Here is a 22,172-nt window from a genome sequence, read left to right as displayed (position 1 = left end):
TGGCAACATGACTTGCATGTAGTCAGAGTCAGTCAATCCGAGACAACCTTTTGAAGGTTTAAGTCACTTTAAGTCACATGCAGCCATCCAGACAACTACCTCAGCCATGGCGCCAAACAAACACAAGTCGATAAATACACAACATACAACTTAACCTGCCCATTGCACTCTGGGAAATAAAAAGGAGGGACCTTCTCATGTTCTTGAACAATAAATGCTTTATTGTTCATAGTTCATATTGTATATGACACATCCTTTATTCATGTACATTCTGGCCGTCTTACTCAGTGGAAATAAACCTGTGTATGTGGTCTAATGTTTAAAGTGCTCCTGGGAAAGGGACACAATCACATATCGAATGACACTATGAGACAAATGATGGAATTATAAGGTCAAACTAGTGTGTGTGTGTACCAAATATACAGTCTGGTCCCCCAGCCAATCGTTAACTCAATGCGGTAGCAGGCCAAAAACTTCCCCCACCCGTGACATACAGGTATCCTTTGTTGGTGTGCCTGTATATATGTACATATGTTGCTTTAAAACATGAAAAATATAAACTTATCCTTTAATCGCAGTGCTCGCTAGGAAAAGACTGGACACCCCTGTATACAGTATCCCCACCCCAAACTTCTACGTCCCGTGTGTGATGGTGGCCCCATCCTTGGTGAAAGCCTCAAGCCAAGTCTGGTCTGGATGGTTTCTTCCCCATCAGTCTGGTCTTCTTTCTCACTGCAAGTTCTCCATTGGATTCAGGGTGCAGTATCAATGTTGCACTAACTGAGCGATATGTTTGGGATCGTTGTCCTGTTGGTTCAAACGCGCAGAAACATCCCAATGCTATAAGTTAGGGGTCCATCATAATTTTCGGGCCGATATGAGGGAATTATGATACAGATAACGACCCAATGAGGTGAGATTTACCCGTACTGTGGGGTTAGCAAATCAAGCGCTTCTTGTTTCTTCTGCCTGTGACATTAAGAGCCTGGCAGCTTACCCTGACCTCACTTGGAAGTAAACATTCACGTTCCTAGGAAGACTTCAGGTGCTCGTACCAAATGCTCCACATTTTATACAATGAAAAGAAAAATGACTGATACAACAAGCCAAGTTGTTTCAAATCACAAAAGTAAATTTTAAAGGTTATCGATAGGTTATCCGCCTTGAGAAGCATACACTTGTTGGTATTGGTGTGAAAAATACATTGTGCACTCAACAGAAGGTTGAATTATGTTGCAGGAATTTAAAATACCCCAATCTTAACCACTTTATTAGGATCACTGTTGTAGTTTGCATCCGACAGACGAAACGTGAACTGATGAATTCCAGTAAGTCATTCACTTTAAATGTTAGGAAACGAGTGATAAATGAAATTGTTGTCTCAACTATGTACCCCGTAAAATAGGCAACAAACACAAACGTATAATACACACAGAAACCCAATACCTTTCGTTTCTTGAAGTGGGTTTCATATTTGTTCAGTAATCAAAGCTAGCATACAGAGATTTTTGCATTGTTGTGGGGGCGTCCATCTTGGATTCTTCTTCGCTCGTCTGTAGACTTTTGGTGTGCATGAGCGCCACCTAGCTTGAAGTGAGTGTGACGTCATTGGTAAACGGAAGGCCGATTTCCAAAACAGTACTGTAGTTGCCTCATTTATTGCTTCATTTATGTATAACATATACTTAACGCTCCAACAATAAATATAACAAATAGATGTAATAAATAAACATAGAATATCATATAAAACACTCAGGTAGATGTAATTACATACATTAGCCGGTAGATGGTGTGGTTTACCAAGTTACAACAAGAATTAAAAATATCAGCAAATACCGCTTCTTTATTAAAAGTGTGTTGCAATTCGTGAGAAATATGATCATGGCTGAAAAATGAAACATACCGATTGATCCCTCTCTGCGAACCGGACAGGAGGTTGTTATCGTAATATGAAAACCGGCGTAAAAACGTGCAAATCCACGCTGTTTGACTTATTGTGTCCGTCGCAGAAGCTTTGTGGACACACACACACACACCCACATCCACATCCACACCGAGTGCGCGCCCTGCAACAGTCATGTGTTGTGTGACATGTGAACGCACCAATCACCTGCGAGCATCTGACTGCGTCCACTTCCCGACACCGGAGGAGCTGAGCGGACACGGACGGCCGAAGATTCAGCACCCGTCATCATCACCATCATCATCATCATCAGCGTCAGCCGCAGCAGCCGCCGAGGGCTCGCTTTTATTATCAGCATCCGACGGGAGTACACCAGTGTCGGTCACCGTGCCCGCAGCAAGGACATGGCCGGGATCTTGGCGTGGTTCTGGAACGAGCGCTTCTGGCTCCCCCATAACGTAACATGGGCTGACTTGAAGAACACAGACGAGGCGACGTTCCCCCAAGCGGAGGATCTCTATCTGGCTTGCCCTTTGGCCTTCTGCATCTTCATGGTGCGGCTGCTGTTCGAAAGGTGAGAACCCGTGGATGCGATGATGTGCTGAGTGATGGAGATGCTTCCACCGTAAACAATAGCATCCCGTCTGCGTTGCACCGGCGTGCTTGGTGCCCCTTAGCAGACCCGCAGCGTTCATACGCTGCAGTGGAAATGTCTTACATATACTGTAGTTCTTCTTACTGTAGTTATGCTATGCATCATCATCATCTTGCTGTTCTGCCATTTATATTTCACACACACAAGCACAGGTTATTGCACACTACACTGCATTCTAAACAGAATGTGGCAGATAGCCGGGATGCTATGCACTATCATGTAGATGTATTCTTTATTTACCTCAGCAAAAAATAAAACATTGTATTTACTCATTTGTCCACTGGTTGTCAGAAAGCTATAGTTTTTACATGGATTTATGTATTTATTTTTTTATGAAACACCACAGATTCTGACTGAGAGACTGTCATGGCTGTACGGTTGTGTTGTGGAGGTTTAACCTTTTTTAGGGGGAATTTGTGTTTAGTCTCGTGATGAACTAAGCACGATCACCAACGTACTACCAACGTAATGAACCCTGCATACCATGCACAATAACAGAGGTTGCTCGGACGTACGGCTGTGGCTTCCTTTGTACGTCCAACGCACGGAAGTTGTAAGACCAACGTCCAACAAACTTGCAGTAAACTTGCAATAAAAGTACTGAGCTTGCATTGTACTCATTACTACGTGTGACCTGTACATTGTGCGTACCATAAAATCAAGTACTGAAAACACAATTGGTTCTACACATGCACGGTAGTGACTTCCTCCACTTCTGGAGCGTCACATGGTCGCATATTTATTTATTTATATCAATTCATGAATATAAATGGTAGGGCTGGCCAAATGACCTTGGTTATCATAGTAAATTTTGGTTAAGGTAAATTTTCAGTTTAGGCCTAATAAATGGTTAGGGTTGTCATGAGACCAAACAATAGAGTCCGACTGTTGGAGTCGTACCACCGATTGTCACCTTGGTTTTAGACGACACTTGAGAAAGCTGGCCTGTCTCCGACAGCTGGTATCCACTGTGGTGTTTTCTGTAGTGAGCAGGTCTTTATGTGTCCCACATGGAATACCACGTGGGACAAAGTCAAACAATCACCTGCTGGAAGACGGCTTGGCTGTTTGCTGTACAAAAAACAGCAGTAAAATAAGATCAGCTACAATATATTCAGAACTCCGATGCCCGCCTCCTCACCTCCACCCAAAGAAGCCATTAGAGATTGGAATGCTGAATACAGTATGAAGGTGATAATACTAGAAGAATTGTACTTTTTAGGTGTGCACCATAATTATGGAAGTAATTATGACATGGTTTTAATGAAACCAATAACATTAAACCTTGCTCTGATCATTTAAAAAAAAGTACTGTGTGGCTGAACAAATGAAAACCTGCCTGTGATGTTCTTGTAGATGGACATTCACTTTCCGAGGAAAACATTTAGCATGCTAGTTCTACCAAATGCTCTGTAACGAGGAGAAAAATCAGCCCGCACCGCAATGTTTGAAAAGTAGAAAACGTTTACCAGACACCTCCGTGGTGTCGCACCGGCTGCTCGGACCATGTGCCCGAATACAGTGCACCTTTTTTTTCAGTCCTTCTTACATTCAGGTGTGTACAAAGTACAGGTAAATGTACATTTAAAAGGAGATAGTTATCATACCATATCTGTCTCCAGAAGCACAAATTCATCAGTACTTGTATGAAAATAAAGATGTTGTGCATCGCTTGTATTTTTACACTGCTATGCTATGCCTATGTTCCGTTTCGCTGCAGGTTCATTGCAAGGCCATGTGCTGTGGGCCTGAAGATCCAAGCCAACGGGCCCAAAAAAGCCCAACCCAATGCCATCTTGGAGAAGGTTTTCACGGCGATCACCAAGGTGCTGCTGCCTTCGGATCCCACATTGGTATGGATATCAGGCTCAAATGATTCCAACGCCCTCTTGTCTTACCAGCACCCCGATGAGAAGAGGCTGGAGGGACTGTCCAAGCAGCTGGACTGGGATGTCCGAACCATCCAGCGCTGGTTCCGACAACGACGCAACCAAGAGAAACCCAGCACTCTCGCCCGCTTCTGTGAGAGCATGTAGGCGACATACTCACTACTACTACTAGTACTACTACTACTACTACAGACGCTCCATATCGGCATACTTACTTACCCACTCCGTTACTCCATTACTGACACCAATATCAACCAATACTATATGTGGTGCTTCCTATAATGGATACATTGTTTGATTTTTGAAGAAAACTAAAAAAAAAAAAAAAAAAACAGTAGCAGAAATGAAAAAAAATCAAGAGTACAAGAATAAAGTACTTTTTTTTTAAATTGGCCTGCGGCACATTTAGAAAATCAAATTTAGCCAGAAAACTAAAAAAAAACAACAACAAAAAAGTGGAAAAATCTGTAGTAATTTTACAAGAATAAAGTCCAAATATGAAGAGGAAAAAGTTGTTATTTTAGTAATTTTCTGAGGAGAATGAAGGAAAATGACATAATTTTAGTAGTTGAAATATTAAAACTGAAATATTAAAGAAAACAACATATTATATTCCAAATATTTTATATATAAGACAGCTGGGATAGGCTTCAGCACACCCCCACCCTAGTGAGGATAAGCGGCATAGAAAAAGAATGGATGGAAGGAAATAATATTATTATAATATAATCATAATATATTATGAGGAAAAATGATGTTACTTTAGTAGTGGAAATATTTAAGAAAATGTTTAGAAAATAAAATTGTTAATTTGGGGCAAAATAACATACGTGATGGGAAATTGTGATATTATGGGAATAAAGTCTAAATATTATCAGAAAAAAAAATCACAAAGATTATTTAAGAAGAAAGTTGAAATATTAGGAAAAGAAAAACACATGTCATTTTAAGTTGTAAAAAACGGTCATAATAGCTTTGTTACAATCCAAAGTCTAATGGCGATCTTGGACTTGGTGTAAAGTATTGTAGTGGAGTTCAGGTAATTGACAGCCAGGCTGTGGCAGGATGCATTCACATCTGTACAGCAGCATTTTGCCATCAGGGAGATGAGTGACTTAGCGCTGTGCTATTAAAGCCAACAAATGAGTCTGTCAGAGGAGAGTCATGTCTGACACCACTGAAGCAAATGTGACACTTTGAGCTCACGTGCAAATCTGCCCGAAGGCTGCTGTTCACTCCAAAGCTCCGCTGGACGCCCGTTCCGGTCTCAGATCCGCTGCCTTCACTGACACTGGTACTCTTTGAAAGGAGCTGATTCCGCACAAAAAAAACATAACTGGCTGCAGATTATGTTTTGCTACGCTGCTGACAAAGTACAGTGTATCCCCCGCAAAGTCACCACTTAACATGCACAGCACCGCAAATTCACCCATTTTTGGTCCAAAAAATTGCATGTCTTATTTTTTTCCACAGAAAATAGGAAGTTTTTTTCTGCAGAAGAACACACCTTATTTGCCCTCATTGGGTAATAGTTTCAAACTATAAAATTCCTATGAAAAATGTTTGCTAGCGTGCTAATATCAATAGCGCTGATACCTGAGATGAATGCTATAATGGATTCTTACATCAAAATATTGATCATTTTATACTCCATTCATTTAAAGTGAGTGCACTTGATTTGAAAGACTGAACCTTTTTAAGTTTACCAGACATATTTGTATTTGTATGTAGTATTTGCACAAAGTATCTTTATCGGATGATACCAGCCTAGCTAGTAGCATGCTAATAGCTAGCATAGCCACAGCTGTGTTTTAGAGTGTATGTAAACATGCTGATAAAGATATTTAAAAAAACTACATTTGGTCAAATCAAGAAAGGGGGAGGGGCTTAGTAAAGGCGGGAAAGGCACCTGGCGTCGGCCATTTTGACAGTGAAAAAAGAAACTTCATCTCAATCAGACGCTTCTTACAGCCAACCATTTTGTGATATTGACACCAAAAACCACCATGAGTGGCCTGGGGCTTTAGGCAACGCTTGCATCGGCTCATTTCATTTACATCGGTAAGAAAAGACCGCAAGAAAGCCAAGAAGAAGAAGAGTGACAGTTTGGGATTTTAAGGTACAACCAACTAAAGCTTTTTCTGTGGTGTCAGTGGGAGATTTAGCTCAGTCTGAAATTTTCACTTTAAGGGGCAACAGAAGGAAAGCCACACAGGTCTGACGTAAACGTGACATTTTTTGAGACAGGACAGGGGAAAATAATTATATATCAAAACTAAGATGGGCTACTCTATGACTTGTGGACCTTTTGCTGGTAGGCATGGAATGTAACTTTTGTCGAGCTTCTGCAAGAATGAAGTCCTAAAATGACAGAAGATGTCTGACAGCAAAGAAATGTATTGATGGCAAAGTGTGAGTGGATTCGCCGCACACGGACGGCACACATTCAACAGCACTTGAAAATGGGCTCAACGATGATGATGATGATGATTATGCTTTGACAAAGGAGTTGCTAGGCAACAGTCCTGGTGTGTGCCAGGTCGACTTGTCCACTTTGCAATGCTTTTTGATCCACTTCATTGTGTTCATATGGTCTCGGCGTGCCACAGGTCCATTATATTTAAAGTTGTGATATCATGAGAAACAAAACAAAACAAAATAAAGTTTTCAACAAAGTTAGCACTGCAGATATTTCCACATACTGTAAAGTGGGGAGGCACAACGTCTTCTTTTCAAACAGATACTGGTAACTTTCTGCTTCTTAAGGCCAATTTGATGCAGTTTACCGCTATGTACTTTTTAAATTTAGATGTAAGTGTAGTCTGTGTACACCTGGAGGTTAGAAGGACTGGAACAATAGAGGATGTGACCAAGTGTACCTGTTGATTAGTCCCAATCAAATATCATGACATGACTGCCACCACATCAGGAGAACCAGAGTGTAGAGGGGAAGGAGCCACCAGGCGTGGCCCAGCAAGGGGCACTGTATTCGGGCACACGCTCCGAGCAGCCGGTGTGACACCACCAGAGGTCTCTGGCAGTGCCGGCGATGTGGCGACAGGCCATCAACGTCACTGGCAGAAGAAAAAAAAAAAGGAGCGCTTGGTTTGCTCACCAGCACAGTAAGAGTATTGTCACTTCTTTGGGGCATTTTTTAAAAATGATCAGTTATCTGAGCTATTTTTAATGTTATCAGGTTTATCAATGGGACATCATAATTCCCTAATATCGACCCGATAATTACCGTGCACCCCTAGCTGTACCCATGCTGCCATCTTTGTCATAGCATATCTTTTATTGGCATTAACTGCTGGTTTTCTTTTCTTTCAGGTGGAGATTTGCATTTTATCTCTACATATTCACCTATGGAGTGCGTTTCCTTAAAAAGGTATTTCTTCTTTCCTGTTGATGTTCCTGTAATGACCAGTTGCGTACCAAGTCATAGTCCATAGCACATACAGTGCATCATTCATAGAATAGAATAGAATAGAATAGAATAGAAAAGGTATTTTAAAATGTTCAGTCTTGACTTACATTTGTTGGATATTGTAGCTTGTGTAACTCCCATTGATGTTTATGCCGATAGACGCCCTGGCTGTGGAACACAAAAGAATGCTGGTACAACTATCCGTACCAAGTAAGTCTATATTTGGAATATTTGGTATGCATTATGTCCTGTATGTTTTGGTGGCTAGCGTCTTTGTGTGTCCATGCAGCCGCTGACGGTGGACATCCACTACTACTACGTGCTGGAGCTGTCCTTCTACCTGTCCTTGCTCTTTTCCCAATTCACTGATATCAGGAGGAAGGTAAGAACGGCTGATGGCGAACTCAACGACGCAGTGGACTCTTTTACATTCTCTTCTTCTCAATGAATTCCAACATATACCAAAGTCTACCAACAAAACACACGCTTACTGAAACACTTCATTTTCTATCGCGACATTATTTCTAAGAACATGAGGTCATCCATTAGGTTGACGAACAATAAAGGCATATTGAAACTGGAATAATCCACAAGTAAATCCCTTTAATGGGATTACAACCATATTTTGACTTTATTATTGCAATATTGTACTTTTTTCACAACCAACGTCATCCTTTGGTTTGTTTGTTTCTCATAATTATGACTGTTTTAATTACAAAATTAAAAAATATATTCAAACATCAAAAATGGCATATTTTAGCCTTTAATATTTTATATATAATATTGTAAAATGCTAAAAGAAAAATGTGGAAAAAATGGAGAGGGCATAAATAGCCTCCTGGCCACAGTTTGGGCACCCCTGGTGTAGCTTTTATGTTTCACTTTGCATCTCACAGCAGAAATAATACTGTGCATCTCTAATATATATAACTAAATGTAAAAAAATCAAATATTTTCTGACCAAAAATCAGTGAGCTTGCAGGCATCTGCACTGTATTGAGTTCTTAAACAAGATACGTGTCTTCATCAACAGGATCAAACTGGTTCTTCCACCTGCCATTGTCACTGACTGGATAGCTAGACATGTTATTTGTCCGTTAAAGCGCACATCGCTAGCGTTTCCTCGTATTTCCGACCAAAATGTAACAAAAACACAAAGTGGTGATACAGTATGCTCATTGGACATGGCCACAATGCATGTTGACGTTGACATTTCAGTCAGCATGGACATTGAACACTGTCGACATGTGATGCCATGTTGTTTTTTTCCTTTTGGCCACCTCCTTACAGTATTTGGTTGATGCATGCAGTATCATACTGTATCATACAGTATACATAGAGTATCATACAGGAAGTGAGCATACAGTATCATAGAGTATGCATACAGTATCATAAAGTATCCATACAGTATCATACAGGAAGTATGGATACAGTGCTGTGTGCACGCATACGATGTTACCTGCATGCCTTCCAGCCATGTTTCGATGCCTGTCTTCACTCCATTGCCCCCCCCGTCCACACAGACCCTTATCCGCCCAGACCGCAAACAGCGCCCCCACTCTGCCATCTCAGTGTTGACACTCGGCATGTTGTCTGCTTTTTGTTTCTCCTTTCAGTTTTTTCATGCACAGCCCTTCACTGAGGAGGTCCTCTGCATCCCCTGCCACTTCCAGTATGTTCTCCTCGTCTTGCTTCCATTCTGCATCCTTCTCCTTGTCCTCATCATTCTCCTGCCATGTTGGGCTGCTTGCTCAGACATTTCACTAGCTGAGGTCTCCTCCATGATCCACTGATTCCTGCTGGCCTCCTTGAAAGAATGAAATGAAATAGAATAACACAAATAAATATGATTTTAGGGTTTTGCAAATACACAAGTGCAAAGGTTAGTCATGCCTCAGATGCTGCAGTGCTGATGTGTTCTGGGGTGTGTATCTTCAGGATTTCTTGATCATGTTCCTGCACCACGTGGCCACCATCTCCCTCATCACCTTCTCCTACGTGAACAACATGGCGAGGGTTGGAAGTCTGGTCATGTGTCTCCACGACATGGCGGATGTCCTGATAGAGGTGAGGTTGGCTGACCTTACGGGGGTGACCGCCTCATGAAGCTCTTTGAGTGGGCACGCCAATCAACGAAGCTGCTAATACAATAGTAATACATAGTAATTAACACTAACAGGAAAATATGACCATGACTGTATGTGACTTCAAATCAAGAGATTTGGCTAGCGTTGGTTTTGGTTAGAGTCGGGCCTTCTATGTGGGATCGGCTTACCAAGGTTCCGCTGTGTTTATGTTTTAATTGCTGTGTCGTAAGGATTGCTTTGTCTCATGAAAGTGTTTTTTTTTTCCAGGCAGCCAAGATGGCCAACTATGCCAGATGTCAGATTTTGTGCAACCTCCTGTTTGCCATGTTTGCACTCGTCTTCATCAGTTCCCGACTGGCAGCTTACCCCGTGTGGTAGGTCTCACTTTCCTGTCACATCGCTGACTTCCTGCTTGAGAAAAGGTTCATGATCGCATCAAAAGACTCTTTTGTACGTCCAAAACCCTCTTGGAAGCATTAAGAGCACAGCCAACAAAGTCAACTTGAAAAATAATATTTCTTTGTGTTGCTTAAGTGCAGCCCAGTACATTTCTCGAAAAAAGACCCAAATTTCACTTCTTTGACACCTCGCACACGTCTCTGTGAATGTTGTTGCTAAGGAATGGTTCCTATGGAAACGGCACTTTTAGCTTGGTAGAGCGCCAAAGAAGTCCATAAATGAAAACCACATGATTCAATGATGATGCTTCCCTGCTTGGAGAAAACACCCAAATATTCCTCATCCTTCTTGTCGTTTAACATGCACCTTTCTGAGGAGAGACACCAACACTCATCTCTTTCTCTATGTGTGTTCTAAAGATGTAAAAATGTAAAAAAACGAGCGTTTAATGGGACACACCTATTCCACCTGTCAAAAAGCTCCAACAAGATTTTGGTACATCCATGATAGCTTCCTCTTTTTATCTGTTTGTATATCTTTACAACACACAGACAAGACAAAGACCTGTGCTCATGTCTCACATAAGGATTGTGGAGGAAAGTGTACTTTTCCTTTAATGATGGTTGTCCACATTGGCCGCTGATGGTGTGTGTGTGTTAGCCATCAAGCTAGGAGATTCTTTCTTTTAACGAGGGATGCTGTTTGACTGTATGACTTGGCTGCTGCTTGTTTGGTTTTGACGTCACTCCTGCAGTGTGACGCATCAATAATGTGTGTGTGTGTGTGTGTCTGAAAAAAGGCTCATGCCTTCTAAGACAGCATCTATCTTTTGTGTACTTTTGCAGTTATGAAATCCTTTGCAATTACTTTATTTTATTACATTATTTAGAACTTTGCATTGAACTTTGGTCTCCTAGCTGTGAGGCCTGCGCGCTAACCACTAGGTCGCCGTGCAGCCATATATATATATATATACTGAAAGTACAGTCAAAAAATAGATTTATCAATATTTTTTCACTAAAAAATCCACAAGGACTGTGAATGTTGACATTTCATAAATAATTAGTTTGGATGGATCGATAGATGGATGAATGGATGGATTTGATGTATGTATGTATGGATGGATGGACGGATGTATGTATGTATGTATGTATGTATGTATGTATGTATGGATGGATGTATGTATGTATGTATGGAGGTATAATGTAGCGTTACGATGGCCAGTGAGTGTGCCGTGTATGCAAAGCAATACATCACATGAGTTGTTCTTCTTCCTGTGTGTTAGGATTCTAAATACGACCTTGTTTGAGAGTTGGGACATCGTTGGACCCTACCCGTCCTGGTGGGTCTTCAATCTGCTTCTCATCTTACTGCAGCTCCTTCACTCGTACTGGTCCTACCTCATCGTAAAGACGGCGTACCAGGCCATCTCCAAAGGAAAGGTACCAGTCCCAACCACGCTGTACATACTGTATACCGGTGTATCTGCACGTTGCTGTATGGCAACTCGTCCATAAATACCGACGTTCTGAGTCCATCCACTTCCTTACGTGTCACTGCATGGGGTGGGTTCATAACTATTCAATATACTAAATCTCTTACCTCCCTTTTCTTCTTTCTTACGCCCCTGTCACCTGCAAGGTGGGGAAATGGAATCCTTTGCACGTGAGTATGCATGAAAGGACATCCTATGGAAGATGCTGGTATTTACCTTCGTAGGCCACTAGCAGTGCTGGAGGACATATAATGATGTCGTCATGGCTGTTTTCCCCTGCTTATTAATTTATGAAGACCCTTTTTTTAGCATCGCTTTGCAATAAACACTCTATACGTTTGTTTAGGGCCACAGGCTGGAGACCAGCTACTAGTCTACTAGGTTAGGGTTAGATTAGGGTTAGGTTAGGGTTTGATGGGGGTTGGGTTCTGAGGTGCCAGCATTTGTGTTCCTCTCACATGAAGCAAGATCAAGAACGTCAGCCTGAGATCCCGTTGGTGTGTTATTGCAGGTGTCTAAGGACGACTGCAGCGACATTGAGTCCAGCTCGGACGAGGATGAAAACCCCAGCAAACAGAAAACACACAACAGCGCCACCAACGGGACCAACAAACCTCACGGAACCAACGGGTTCCTGACAGGAACTTACCCTGATGAACACTGACTGTACTGATGCACACCATCCAGCCATCCGTGTACGTGTGAGTGTGTGTTTTTTTGGGGGGGGGCACATTGACATCGTTGATCTATGTCTTCTGGTTCTGGAACGTGTTTACTTGTTCAGATGGATGAATGTTTCCTTGGCTTTTGTTCAAGTTTAAGTTTAACTTTAATCCCTAAAATTGGGATTTTTTTCTTGTTTCTCTTAATATTTTGACCTTGTGCTAAAACTACTGCTGATTTTTCCAGTTTTTTTTTAATTACTATGGAATTATCTGTATCCAGGCCCAGTAAAAAAAAAAAAAAACACCAAAATGGCACCCGGGCCACACTTTGGACCTCCATGGCGTAAGATGCCAGTCTGTTAGGTGCCATATTATAGAACAAAGAAGACGTTGATCTTTGCGATTGTTGTCGTGTTGCATCTACTCCAACTGCCCAGCAGCAAGGCATTGAGACTCCGCCCGGGTAGGAATGCCAACAGCAACAAGAAAGAGCGGAGTAACGTAAGCGAGTTGGCGAAGGCGTGTGTGAGGATGTCGAGACGGGGCGGTCTCCACTGTCTTTTGTTGGCTTTCTTTTCCTCGCTGCTCCCCCCAAAAAAACAACAATCCGTACGCTATGTGAGATGGCAGTATTACAGTACATACTCTAACAGTATTACACTATGTTCTGTAACAGTATTCCAGTACATACTGTAACAGTATTACAGTGCATACTGTAACAGTACTCCAGTATGACGACAGTAGAGACCGGATTCTTATTCTCTTCAGTGGTCTTGCAGCAGGCAGTATGATGACTTGTTGGAATTATTCAATAAAGAACAAAAAGCATCATGCACGTTTTCAGTCCATGATACAAATACACACGAGTACTGGGATTAAATTTTGTCAAACCTCACTCTGTGATGGGTAACTCTGGAATACCCGATTCATGAGTGGAATATCCGGTTCACGAGCGAGTCACGAGCGTGATCCTTCAATGGAACAATGGAGCTTCAATGAATCTGTGTGGGAGGAAACCGGAATACCCGGAGAAAACCCATGCATGCACAGGGAGAACATGCAAACACCACACAGAGATGGCAGAGGGTGGAATTGAACCCTGGTCTCCTGGTCTGCGCACTAACCACTCGACCGCCGTGCCGCCCTAACTTGTCTATCACCACTTTATTTGACACTCTTAATATGAAGGCCAAGCCGAATGTTCCAGCTTCCTGTTGGAATTCCAGTCCATAAACTCACCTGGTTGATTTCCGCATGAGTTACTTTGGGAGGAGCTGGTCAAAGTTCTCGGTCCAAAGTCAACAAACGGCCAGTCTTTAAGATGAAGGACTATATGAGCTCCTGCTCGGTGAGTATCTGCTGCCAATGTTATTTTCACTTTGTTGTCTTGTGTGACGTGATGTTCGTACCAACGCCACGCCGTTTGTCTGCTGCGTTTCAGTATAAGCAACTCTACGAAGACGGGGAGTGCTTCTGCAAGGAACTGATGAGTGTTTTGCAGCAAAGGTGGAATTCCAGCAGGCGTGACTGGAGTGTCCGACTTTGGTTTACTCCAGATTTCCTTCTTCCAGGGCTGAGCTGGAACACACGTACGCTAAGGGGCTCCAAAAACTGGCTGGAAAACTTCTGAGGGCTTCCAAAGGCATGAGCAGCATGTAAGGGATGTGTTTGTTTCCGGAAGAGAACGTGTCATGGCTTCATCAATCCCAACACTTTGCTGCTTTCAGCTCCATATTCAGCGCCTGGTGTCACGTGTCAGATGAGATGTACTCACGAGCAGATGCCCACAGGTACGACCTGCAAGAAGCGACAACAAGAGGCGGCCAAGACATGCTGCGTTTGCTTTGCAGGTCGTTGGGGAATGCGTTTCGGCAGGAGGCCATTTTGGAGATACGTCAGGTCTTGGACGAACATAACAAGAGAAAGCGACCCGTGCGTGATGTCATCATATCCGTTACGTATCATACATGGCTGTTGACATTCTGGCTTTCAACAGCTGGACACCGCCATCGAGAGGACGGGAAAACTGGTCATGGCCAACTGGAATCAGCAACTCAAGGTAAAATCTGCCGGTTCTTTTCATGTGGGAACAAAAGGTCCAATCCTTCTTGGTGTTGTGGACAAACAGCGTTTCATGGTGTTGTCATAAAGTTATTTTAAAAAAAACCTTAAACTGTATTATGGAAAGCAGGAAGTGAACAAATGTAACAGTTACTGATTGTAAAAGTACCAGACAGAGGGGTAGGATTTAATAAGCTTTGCTTCTTCCTACTCCTTTTGGACATGTGGAACTGGGAACTGATTATGGGATGCACTCAATTGTAATCTGATGCATGTTTAAATGAAATTAAACCATTACCATTACCATTACTACATAAACTTAAGTGTCCAATGAAGCTACCTTTGAGTGACATTACTGGTGATCAAGTTACATATTTATGCAAAAGCCACATAAGAGAAGGGCTCACTCCATTCATGCCGTTGTTCTATGGAACAAACACAAAGGTGCTGAACCCAATGCACAGTGAATCCACTTTGAGTGAATCACTCATTTATTACTGGCCAGGTCTATATTCATATATGTTGATAATATGTAATATGTATAATTGTTGTGATTATTATTCTGTTGTTGTGTCACATCATTTAAAGCTCCAATGACTGTTGGGATCACGGCTTACATTCTGGCGACTCCTAGTGGCCAAAGTAGAATAGTGTTTCTTATGCCTTGTATTTGAGTTCATTTGGCCATTTTTTTATGCTTGAAAATACTCAAATTAGGCCAGAAAAAAGTACAATTTACCTAAATATTGTTTTGCTTTTTGCAGACAAAGAAGAAACTCCTTGGATTAACAAGGGAGCATGAGGCTTTGTTCAACTTTGTAGAAAACAATAAACAAATATGCACAGAGAAAGAAAAGCAAAAGGTAGAAAAAGGGGAAAAAACGATCTTGAATGCAACGCATGGAGGCTTTTCCTTGATCAGTTGTGCTGCCCGTTTTGGTTTGCAGATGCTTAACAGGCTGACAAAATCGGCGGAGCTCCAGACTCGAGTGGACGAGGAGTATTTCCATACCAACATGGAGGGCCATCAGATGAGGCTGAAGTGGGAAAACACTCTTAAAAACTGCTACCAGGTGCCCAGATCTCTCAGATCTCTTAGTTAGGAGATGTTAGGATGCCTAAACAGAAGCTTTGCTGTTCTGCTCTATTCCTGGATTTCCAGATCCTCCAGGAGCTGGAGAAACAGCGAATGGAAGTCCTTTGCAACGTTGTGAACCGATACAACCTGCACATGTCCAGTTTTGGCCAGACCCTCAAACATGTAAGATGGACGCCGTGGTTATGACGTGTCGCTGATGATATGATTGACATTTCATGCTAACAGTCCGTCTGTGACCGTTGCAGGGCCAAAAGCAGATAGAGCTGCTGGTCCAAAGGGTGGACATGGATAAAGACGTGCAAACGCTGCTGGAGGACAACAGCATCACAACAGCAGACAGCAAAGCTGAATTTCTGATGACGGATTATTACGTAAGTTTTCTTTCTAAGTTACATTTTCTTATATTCAATGAATAAGTTAACATAAGTTAAAGAGTTAAGTTAAGTTGGTCGGCTAAAGATACTAAAGATAGAAGATTTTTTTTTTAAAGTAATATTAAAAATATTAAATTAAATATATTAAATTAAATAAAATTTGCCACTTCAAGCGGGTCATTTTTATATTTAATTTTTGTGTAAAGGTGTAGGTCGTCTGTAAAACACAAACCTCACTTTTAATTCTTTATTAAACACACATCAGGATGTTTTGAATCAAAATAGGCTATTTGTATATATATATATATATATATATATATATATATATATATATATATATATATATATACAATACTACCAAGGAAGGCGTACCGAGGTCTGATTTGATGTTCTGCTTGTGTCCCATGCATTAGGAGGAAGACCGCAAATCACTGATGGCCAAAGAGCGAAGAATAGAAGCCGTTCAAGTCAAACTCCATCGCCTTGAGGACAGTATATCGAAAACAAAAAAAGACTGTGAAGGCAAGCCTGCTTAGATATGAACCTGAACGCCGTGTCGTCCATGACCTTAATTCATCCGCTTGTTCCAGGCATTGAAAAGCTGATGAAAACCTACGCGGAAAACCCTTCCTTTTCCAACCAAAGAAACATAGAGGAGACGGAGCAGCAGCTTGACGAGGTGTACTTGTAAAGTACCGGTACACGGTGTCTTTGGTCTAAAATGGTGGTGCCATCTTGTTTTATGCAGAGCAGACTGAAGCTGGATCTACTGGAGGCCACTCACTATAAACTCTCTTCATCGCTCTGTGAACTGGAAGGGCAACCCAAGCCTTTGCACCGCTTTGGTGACAGCATTGTCAAGTGGAAGGATAAGGTATATGTGGGGTCATTTGGGATTTATTCAGCTAAATGATGAAATTAGATGACAAATATATATATATATATATCAGCAATATACATCGTGTAGGTCCAACGTGCGTACCATGACACAATCTGAGGTTGCTCGGACATACGGCTGTCGCCTTATTTATTTACAAACTGCTAAAGACATTGAAATGCGGAACTCAGAAATGGAGGCACAGAATACGGCCCCTTTGGATTCAATATCCTCTTCCGAAGGATACTGCAACTATTACATGGTATCATCAGAGTACATGTTGTACATGTACATGTTAATACACAATCACAGCATGGATATCAAACCATGCAAACTTGGTAGAAGTTTATTTTTAGAGGGCTTCATAGTGGAAATAGGTGTACGCCAATGACAGCATTGTTAGCTAGCTCATATTACCTCCCTTTCTCTTGTTATAATGCACAGAAAATGGAACGAAATGTGTTCATGTTTCACATAAGGATTGGGAATTTTGGGCAAAATTCCAAAAAAGTGCAGTTCCCCTTTGTAATGGGAATGGTTTTATTTCATTTGAACATGCATCAGATTACAATTGAATGCATCCCATAATCAGTTCCCAGTTCCACATGTCTAAAAAGGAGTAGGAAAAAGCAAAGCTTATTAAATCCTACCCCTCCATCTGGTACTTTTACAATCAGTAACTGTTACATTTGTTCACTTCCTGCTTTCCATAATACAGTTTAAGGTTTTTTTTTCGTTTTTTTAATAATAATAATGCATAATAATGCACCTCGTACCAAAGTACCAAAGTAAGTGTCAATATAGTGATATATATAGCACATTATGATTGGTTGAAGACTCTTCATCCTTGTATTTAGCAAACATCAACTGCTTGTATTGTTTCTTGAATTGGCTCATCGTTGTGCATTGTTTGATTTCCTTACTCAATCCATTCCATAGGTCGATTCCACATACTGAAATGCTATGGCTTTTTAACATAGTCCTAGCATAGAAGTGTTTCAACGTGTCCTTTAATGGACTTCAACAGCAAAGTACATTCTTCTTTTATTTGGTACATACACGAGCAATTGCACAAATGATGCGTATGTTTGGTCTCCATGTCAGGACTGCGAGCACAGTGTGGTGCAACTGACTCGGCCGGTCAAACTCAGGAAGACGTCCTTCAGAACAAGACACTCGCTGAGAGCGTCCATCATCTACAAAGGGCCCGTTCAAACTACCACGAGTCCGCCAGCTGAGCCTTCGCCCAGCGGCCAGCTCTCCTGCACCGTGCTGCCACAGGAATCGGAGAACGTTGTTCCGAGTTCAACACATAAGGATGAAGAACATGGTAGGACGTCTAGATATTTGTTTTTATTACGTAAATCCACGCTCAAATATATGAAATATATGAACAGGTCAGAGAGTACCAGACGTTTGCCGTGTTGGCCAATGCAAGGCTTTATACAGCTTCACACCTACGCACCATGATGAATTACCTCTGCAAGAAGGTACGAGGAACATGCCAAACCAGGATGACAGCCAAATAAAAACACATACCGTGTTTCACAGGGGATCTACTGGACGTTTACACGAAGGAAGAGAACGGCTGGTGGTTTGGAGCACTTCATGGCCAGACGGGTCATTTCCCATCCACGTATGTTGAAGAGCTGCCTGCGCTCAGCCGTGTCAACTCCTTCCAAGCCTGACTGATATCTGCTGGTTGACAGTGGAACTAACATCTAAGCCTGTCACCGTCAATCAATCAATCATTTCACCACATTAAATAAACTCATGTTTGTTTTCCTCCACTCTACCAAACAGAACCAAGAGTTCACTCTGTACATCTGTCTCAGCAACAGGGTGTGTTGTGTATAGCGGAATGAATCCAGAGTGAACCCTCCTGTCATTCATTCAGTATCTTTGTCCCAGTGAGGAGAGGCGTGCTACACGCTAGCACGTGCACTAGTGCTAGCTAAACTATGGAATACTTTCTTTGTACCTGTTGTGGATTTGCCACCCACCATTTCGTGACATGAAAAGGTTTGTGACAAAGACACTGTTTTAAAAATAAATAAAATAAAAAATAAAGAATACATTTTTTAAAACAGCGGAACTTACGTTTCGGTGACTCGGTGAAAGTATAGCATCTCATTGTGCGCCAAAGGCATTTTACTGCATCCAGAAACGGACTTTGACCAAACTGTTACACGCCATTTGATGTAAAACGGCGTATTTCACACATACGTTTCAATATAAACAACGAAAAAAAGAATCTGCCGGACCCAGACAAACACTCCAGGGCTCTGAATGCAGCTATTGCCAAGCCCCCAAACCCAAACCGCTACTGTCCAATCCTACGATTATGCTGCGTTCAAGACAACTCGGGGAAAAGTGCTCCAAGAAGCGAGTGTATTCTATAGGGGTGGAGCCGAACCCGAATACGGTATTCGGAACGGCACGAATGACTTTTTTTTTTTTTTTACAAATTAATTCGAACAAATACTTTTCAAATGTTTGTATCTGTTTGTATTATTTGCAATGTACTCGTGTAATACAAGAAGCTATTGTAGTACTGGCATGTTCCTCTTGTTAAATCCCATCATGTAAATGGTCCCTAGTAGCATTTCATGTACATACGTATTTAAGTACTACATATTAGGTAGTTAATATTTGCCTTCCAATTGCAATACATACTAGAGACTTTGCTGCAAAATGTCAACTTTATTAAAACTTTATTAAATCCCATCTCAGCGCACTTGGGAGATAAACTCCTTCCTTATGTTCGCCAGGAAAACTGGTAAGCTGTTGGTCTCCTGAAGACGTCTTTCCAGAGCCGGCAGGTTCTCCAACACAGGGTCGCTCGACACGGCTGTAGAGTTTGGAGGGTTGGTGGTTTAGAAAACATCCTGGAGTTTTTTTTACAGTGAACCTCAGTTGGTGTTCTTAGTTTAACTTGCATGTTTGTAGTGATGTGTGGTAAAGAGCTGAAACCAAAGGAGGACTTGTGGAAGTGGATTCAACGGTACGGGTGAACGTGCAAGTGTAAAGTTTCCAAGTATTTTTATAAACTGCCAACTTGTCCCAAACGACACTGACCTCCGCTCTAAAAATCGAAATGCGTAGCTACCTATAAATCCAAACTGGAGCGTCCTGCATCGGGACTTACTCTGATATGCGCCGTCTTCTGTGATCCTCATTGTGATAATGTAGGCACTGTTCAGATCAGATGGGTTGATATTCCGGAACACAAACTGGAACCTTTTACCTTTACAAAGACGGAAAAAAAACACACGATATGTGATGTCGACTTTGATAAGAATTTCAAGATGGTGAGACCACCGATACGACATACCGGAAACTTGGGGCTCCGTGCCGCAGATGGTTCGTATTTCCATCCCCAAATGATCCTGAAAGACATATCTGGCTTTCTGCAGGTTCTTCAGGCGGTTCTTGTTGGCTTTATGCTGAGACTCAATGACTGAGAACGGAGTGGATAACACAGGGAAGAGATGTCAACGATCCAAAACAATAAACGAGCCATTGCCCGCCGATCCAACAGCTTACGCTCTTTTTGCTGAGCTTGTTCTGCTTTCAGCTTCTCAATCCTCTCGATAATCGTGTCCTTCTGTATTTCCTTCTGCTCAACATCAGATGTAACTTCTGCAATAGCGTGCCGCTTCTCCTTCAATGACGCGTTCTTATGCTGCAGATCTAGGGAAGAAAGACGGTGATGTCATAACAAGGCATGATTTTTATTTTATTTTTATTTGTTCACTTCCTGCTTTCCTAATATAGTTTAAGTATTTTTTTTAATTTTATTTTGTCACGCACCGAAGTACAAGGTAAGGTATGTATATTACATTAATACTAGATGTCATTTTTACTGTCCAAGCGTACCATTACATGTCTGAAGTATGTACTCTTGAGCAACTCACCCTTTTGAAATTCTTCTACGGAGTCAAACAGCCTTTTGTCACTCTCACATTTCTCCAAACATGTATCTGTTGAAAATGTTCAAGTCCTTATTACGCATTCCGATCAGTTCCTAATCAGATGAGGATGAGGAGGATGAGGCGCCATACCAAGTGCAGATCTGACCAAGTGCCTGTGGGACTGGCTCCGCTGGGCGGTGGCCTCGGTGATCTCGGTGTATGCTTTCAGTTGTTTGTTGTGGGTCTCCTCCATTGCGTTGGCAAAGCCCTCGATGATGTTCTTATCAGTGATGGACGTCATGGTCTGGTCGGGAGGGCTGTGGGGTGGATAGCAACATCTTCACATGTCAAAAAACCAACTAAACAAACCAATTCAGACGAAGGCTGGAATTAAAAAAAAGCGACGACCGGCAATACATAATTTATGTATTAACATACATGACACATTAACATACATAGCGTATTTAAAGAGCTGAATCTGTGTTTTTAGCACGCAAGCTAACAGGGAAGCCTAGCTAGTTATTAGCATGTTATTAGCACCTAACGTTCCGTAAACAATACATGCACCCTTGTTACTTAAACGAGCCCAACATTGAGTATTTTGAACGCATGCGTGATGCGTTCACGATCAAATCTGGCTTCAAAGAGAATATACCTTAAATACGAACGTCTATCCGGATGCTACTTTCAAAATTCCGCGGGTTGTTTACTAATGGAGGCGCACCGAGACACCGGAAGTGACGTCAAGCACCACTTCCTTATGCACTGCGTTCATATTTTATTTTTTTTTACAATAAATTTATTCTTATTCAAGTCGTTTGTATATTAACAGTATAGTGAAAACATTGACATTGCATTTTACATTTACTTTTACATCAGCGTCACATGGGTGTTAAACACGTCACTTCCTGTTGCTGTCAGCCCTTCTCCAGAGAAATGGGGGTAAACAAGAGTATTCGTACAGTAGCTATAAGTCATGTAAAACCACAGAAAAAATACCGTATATGTGTGCCGTTCTCACGGTTTTTACCTCCAAAATATTATACAAACGTACTGAGTGCATATTTGGCTATATGTTGCAGTAAAAAAAATCAATCTACACGAAAATGTATATCCGCTGCTTACTTATTGAGGTGTTGTCAACTATGTGTGTGCATGATGCATGAGAATGTGCCTCATTCACCAATTATGTTGCTGAAAAGGAGAGGAATGTTTTAAAGTTGTGTGGTGTTTTTTTATCTAAAAAAACACTGCAACTAAATGCAATTTTATATATAACAATAGTCTCTGAATTTCACCTTTTTAATAACATTTTCATACTGAAGCT

At 41.6% G+C, this 22,172-nt stretch overlaps 3 protein-coding genes across 7 annotated transcripts; 2 read left to right on the top strand and 1 right to left on the bottom strand.

The window, feature by feature from the left end:
- Positions 1-2,064: 2,064 nt before the first annotated feature.
- cers6 (ceramide synthase 6) lies at positions 2,065-13,351 on the top strand. 2 transcript variants are annotated; one of them, XM_058081975.1, is made up of 11 exons: positions 2,065-2,477; positions 4,279-4,384; positions 4,460-4,590; positions 7,778-7,835; positions 8,034-8,084; positions 8,164-8,256; positions 9,813-9,941; positions 10,229-10,335; positions 11,646-11,802; positions 12,002-12,025; positions 12,367-13,351. In XM_058081975.1, the coding sequence occupies exons 1-11, from the start codon at positions 2,308-2,310 to the stop codon at positions 12,517-12,519; spliced, it is 1,179 nt and encodes a 392-aa protein (XP_057937958.1). In that variant the 5' UTR covers positions 2,065-2,307; the 3' UTR covers positions 12,520-13,351. The 2 variants fall into 2 exon arrangements, with proteins under 2 accessions (XP_057937958.1, XP_057937959.1); XM_058081976.1 differs by lacking the exon at positions 12,002-12,025 and having other exon boundaries at positions 2,066-2,477.
- A 147-nt stretch (positions 13,352-13,498) lies between these two features.
- Positions 13,499-19,873, top strand: nostrin (nitric oxide synthase trafficking). Of its 4 annotated transcripts, none has more exons than XM_058081912.1 (14): positions 13,499-14,026; positions 14,092-14,175; positions 14,248-14,310; positions 14,371-14,452; positions 14,517-14,579; positions 15,346-15,444; positions 15,529-15,654; positions 15,744-15,842; positions 15,926-16,051; positions 16,468-16,576; positions 16,645-16,733; positions 16,803-16,928; positions 18,036-18,261; positions 18,329-19,873. In XM_058081912.1, exons 1-14 carry the CDS (start codon positions 13,842-13,844, stop codon positions 18,574-18,576), a joined length of 1,725 nt encoding a protein of 574 aa, XP_057937895.1. In that variant the 5' UTR covers positions 13,499-13,841; the 3' UTR covers positions 18,577-19,873. The 4 variants fall into 4 exon arrangements, with proteins under 4 accessions (XP_057937895.1, XP_057937896.1, XP_057937894.1 ...); XM_058081913.1 differs by having other exon boundaries at positions 14,248-14,452; positions 18,329-18,421; positions 18,483-19,873; XM_058081911.1 differs by having other exon boundaries at positions 14,248-14,452.
- spc25 (SPC25 component of NDC80 kinetochore complex) lies at positions 19,615-21,603 on the bottom strand. The gene is made up of 7 exons (XM_058082034.1): positions 21,501-21,603; positions 20,996-21,162; positions 20,849-20,914; positions 20,478-20,624; positions 20,266-20,391; positions 20,080-20,178; positions 19,615-19,782 (listed from the first exon to the last, which is right to left on the bottom strand). The coding sequence occupies exons 2-7, from the start codon at positions 21,144-21,146 to the stop codon at positions 19,661-19,663; spliced, it is 711 nt and encodes a 236-aa protein (XP_057938017.1). The 5' UTR covers positions 21,147-21,162; positions 21,501-21,603; the 3' UTR covers positions 19,615-19,660.
- Between the last annotated feature and the right edge of the window lie 569 nt (positions 21,604-22,172).

The sequence above is a fragment of the Doryrhamphus excisus genome, chromosome 9 (assembly GCF_030265055.1).
Source record: "Doryrhamphus excisus isolate RoL2022-K1 chromosome 9, RoL_Dexc_1.0, whole genome shotgun sequence".
In the NCBI taxonomy this organism is placed as follows: domain Eukaryota; kingdom Metazoa; phylum Chordata; class Actinopteri; order Syngnathiformes; family Syngnathidae; genus Doryrhamphus; species Doryrhamphus excisus.
The sequence above is the reverse complement of the archived record's forward strand: the minus strand, read 5'-3'. Positions and strand labels throughout refer to the sequence as shown.

Excerpts from the sequence above, each read along its gene's own strand:
- cers6 (XM_058081975.1), top strand. The coding sequence starts at position 2,308 with ATGGCCGGGATCTTGGCGTGGTTCTGGAACGAGCGCTTCTGGCTCCCC. Across the intron at positions 2,478-4,278 it reads GTGCGGCTGCTGTTCGAAAG|GTTCATTGCAAGGCCATGTG; the intron begins GTGAGAACCCGT and ends GTTTCGCTGCAG. Across the intron at positions 12,026-12,366 it reads GGAAATGGAATCCTTTGCAC|GTGTCTAAGGACGACTGCAG; the intron begins GTGAGTATGCAT and ends GTGTTATTGCAG.
- nostrin (XM_058081910.1), top strand. The coding sequence starts at position 13,842 with ATGAAGGACTATATGAGCTCCTGCTCGGTGAGTATCTGCTGCCAATGT. Across the intron at positions 16,577-16,644 it reads AACAAAAAAAGACTGTGAAG|GCATTGAAAAGCTGATGAAA; the intron begins GCAAGCCTGCTT and ends CGCTTGTTCCAG. Across the intron at positions 16,734-16,802 it reads CGGAGCAGCAGCTTGACGAG|AGCAGACTGAAGCTGGATCT; the intron begins GTGTACTTGTAA and ends TGTTTTATGCAG.
- spc25 (XM_058082034.1), bottom strand. The coding sequence starts at position 21,146 with ATGACGTCCATCACTGATAAGAACATCATCGAGGGCTTTGCCAACGCA. Across the intron at positions 20,179-20,265 it reads CACGGAGCCCCAAGTTTCCG|GTAAAAGGTTCCAGTTTGTG; the intron begins GTATGTCGTATC and ends GTCTTTGTAAAG. Across the intron at positions 19,783-20,079 it reads AGAAGACGGCGCATATCAGA|CCGTGTCGAGCGACCCTGTG; the intron begins GTAAGTCCCGAT and ends CAAACTCTACAG.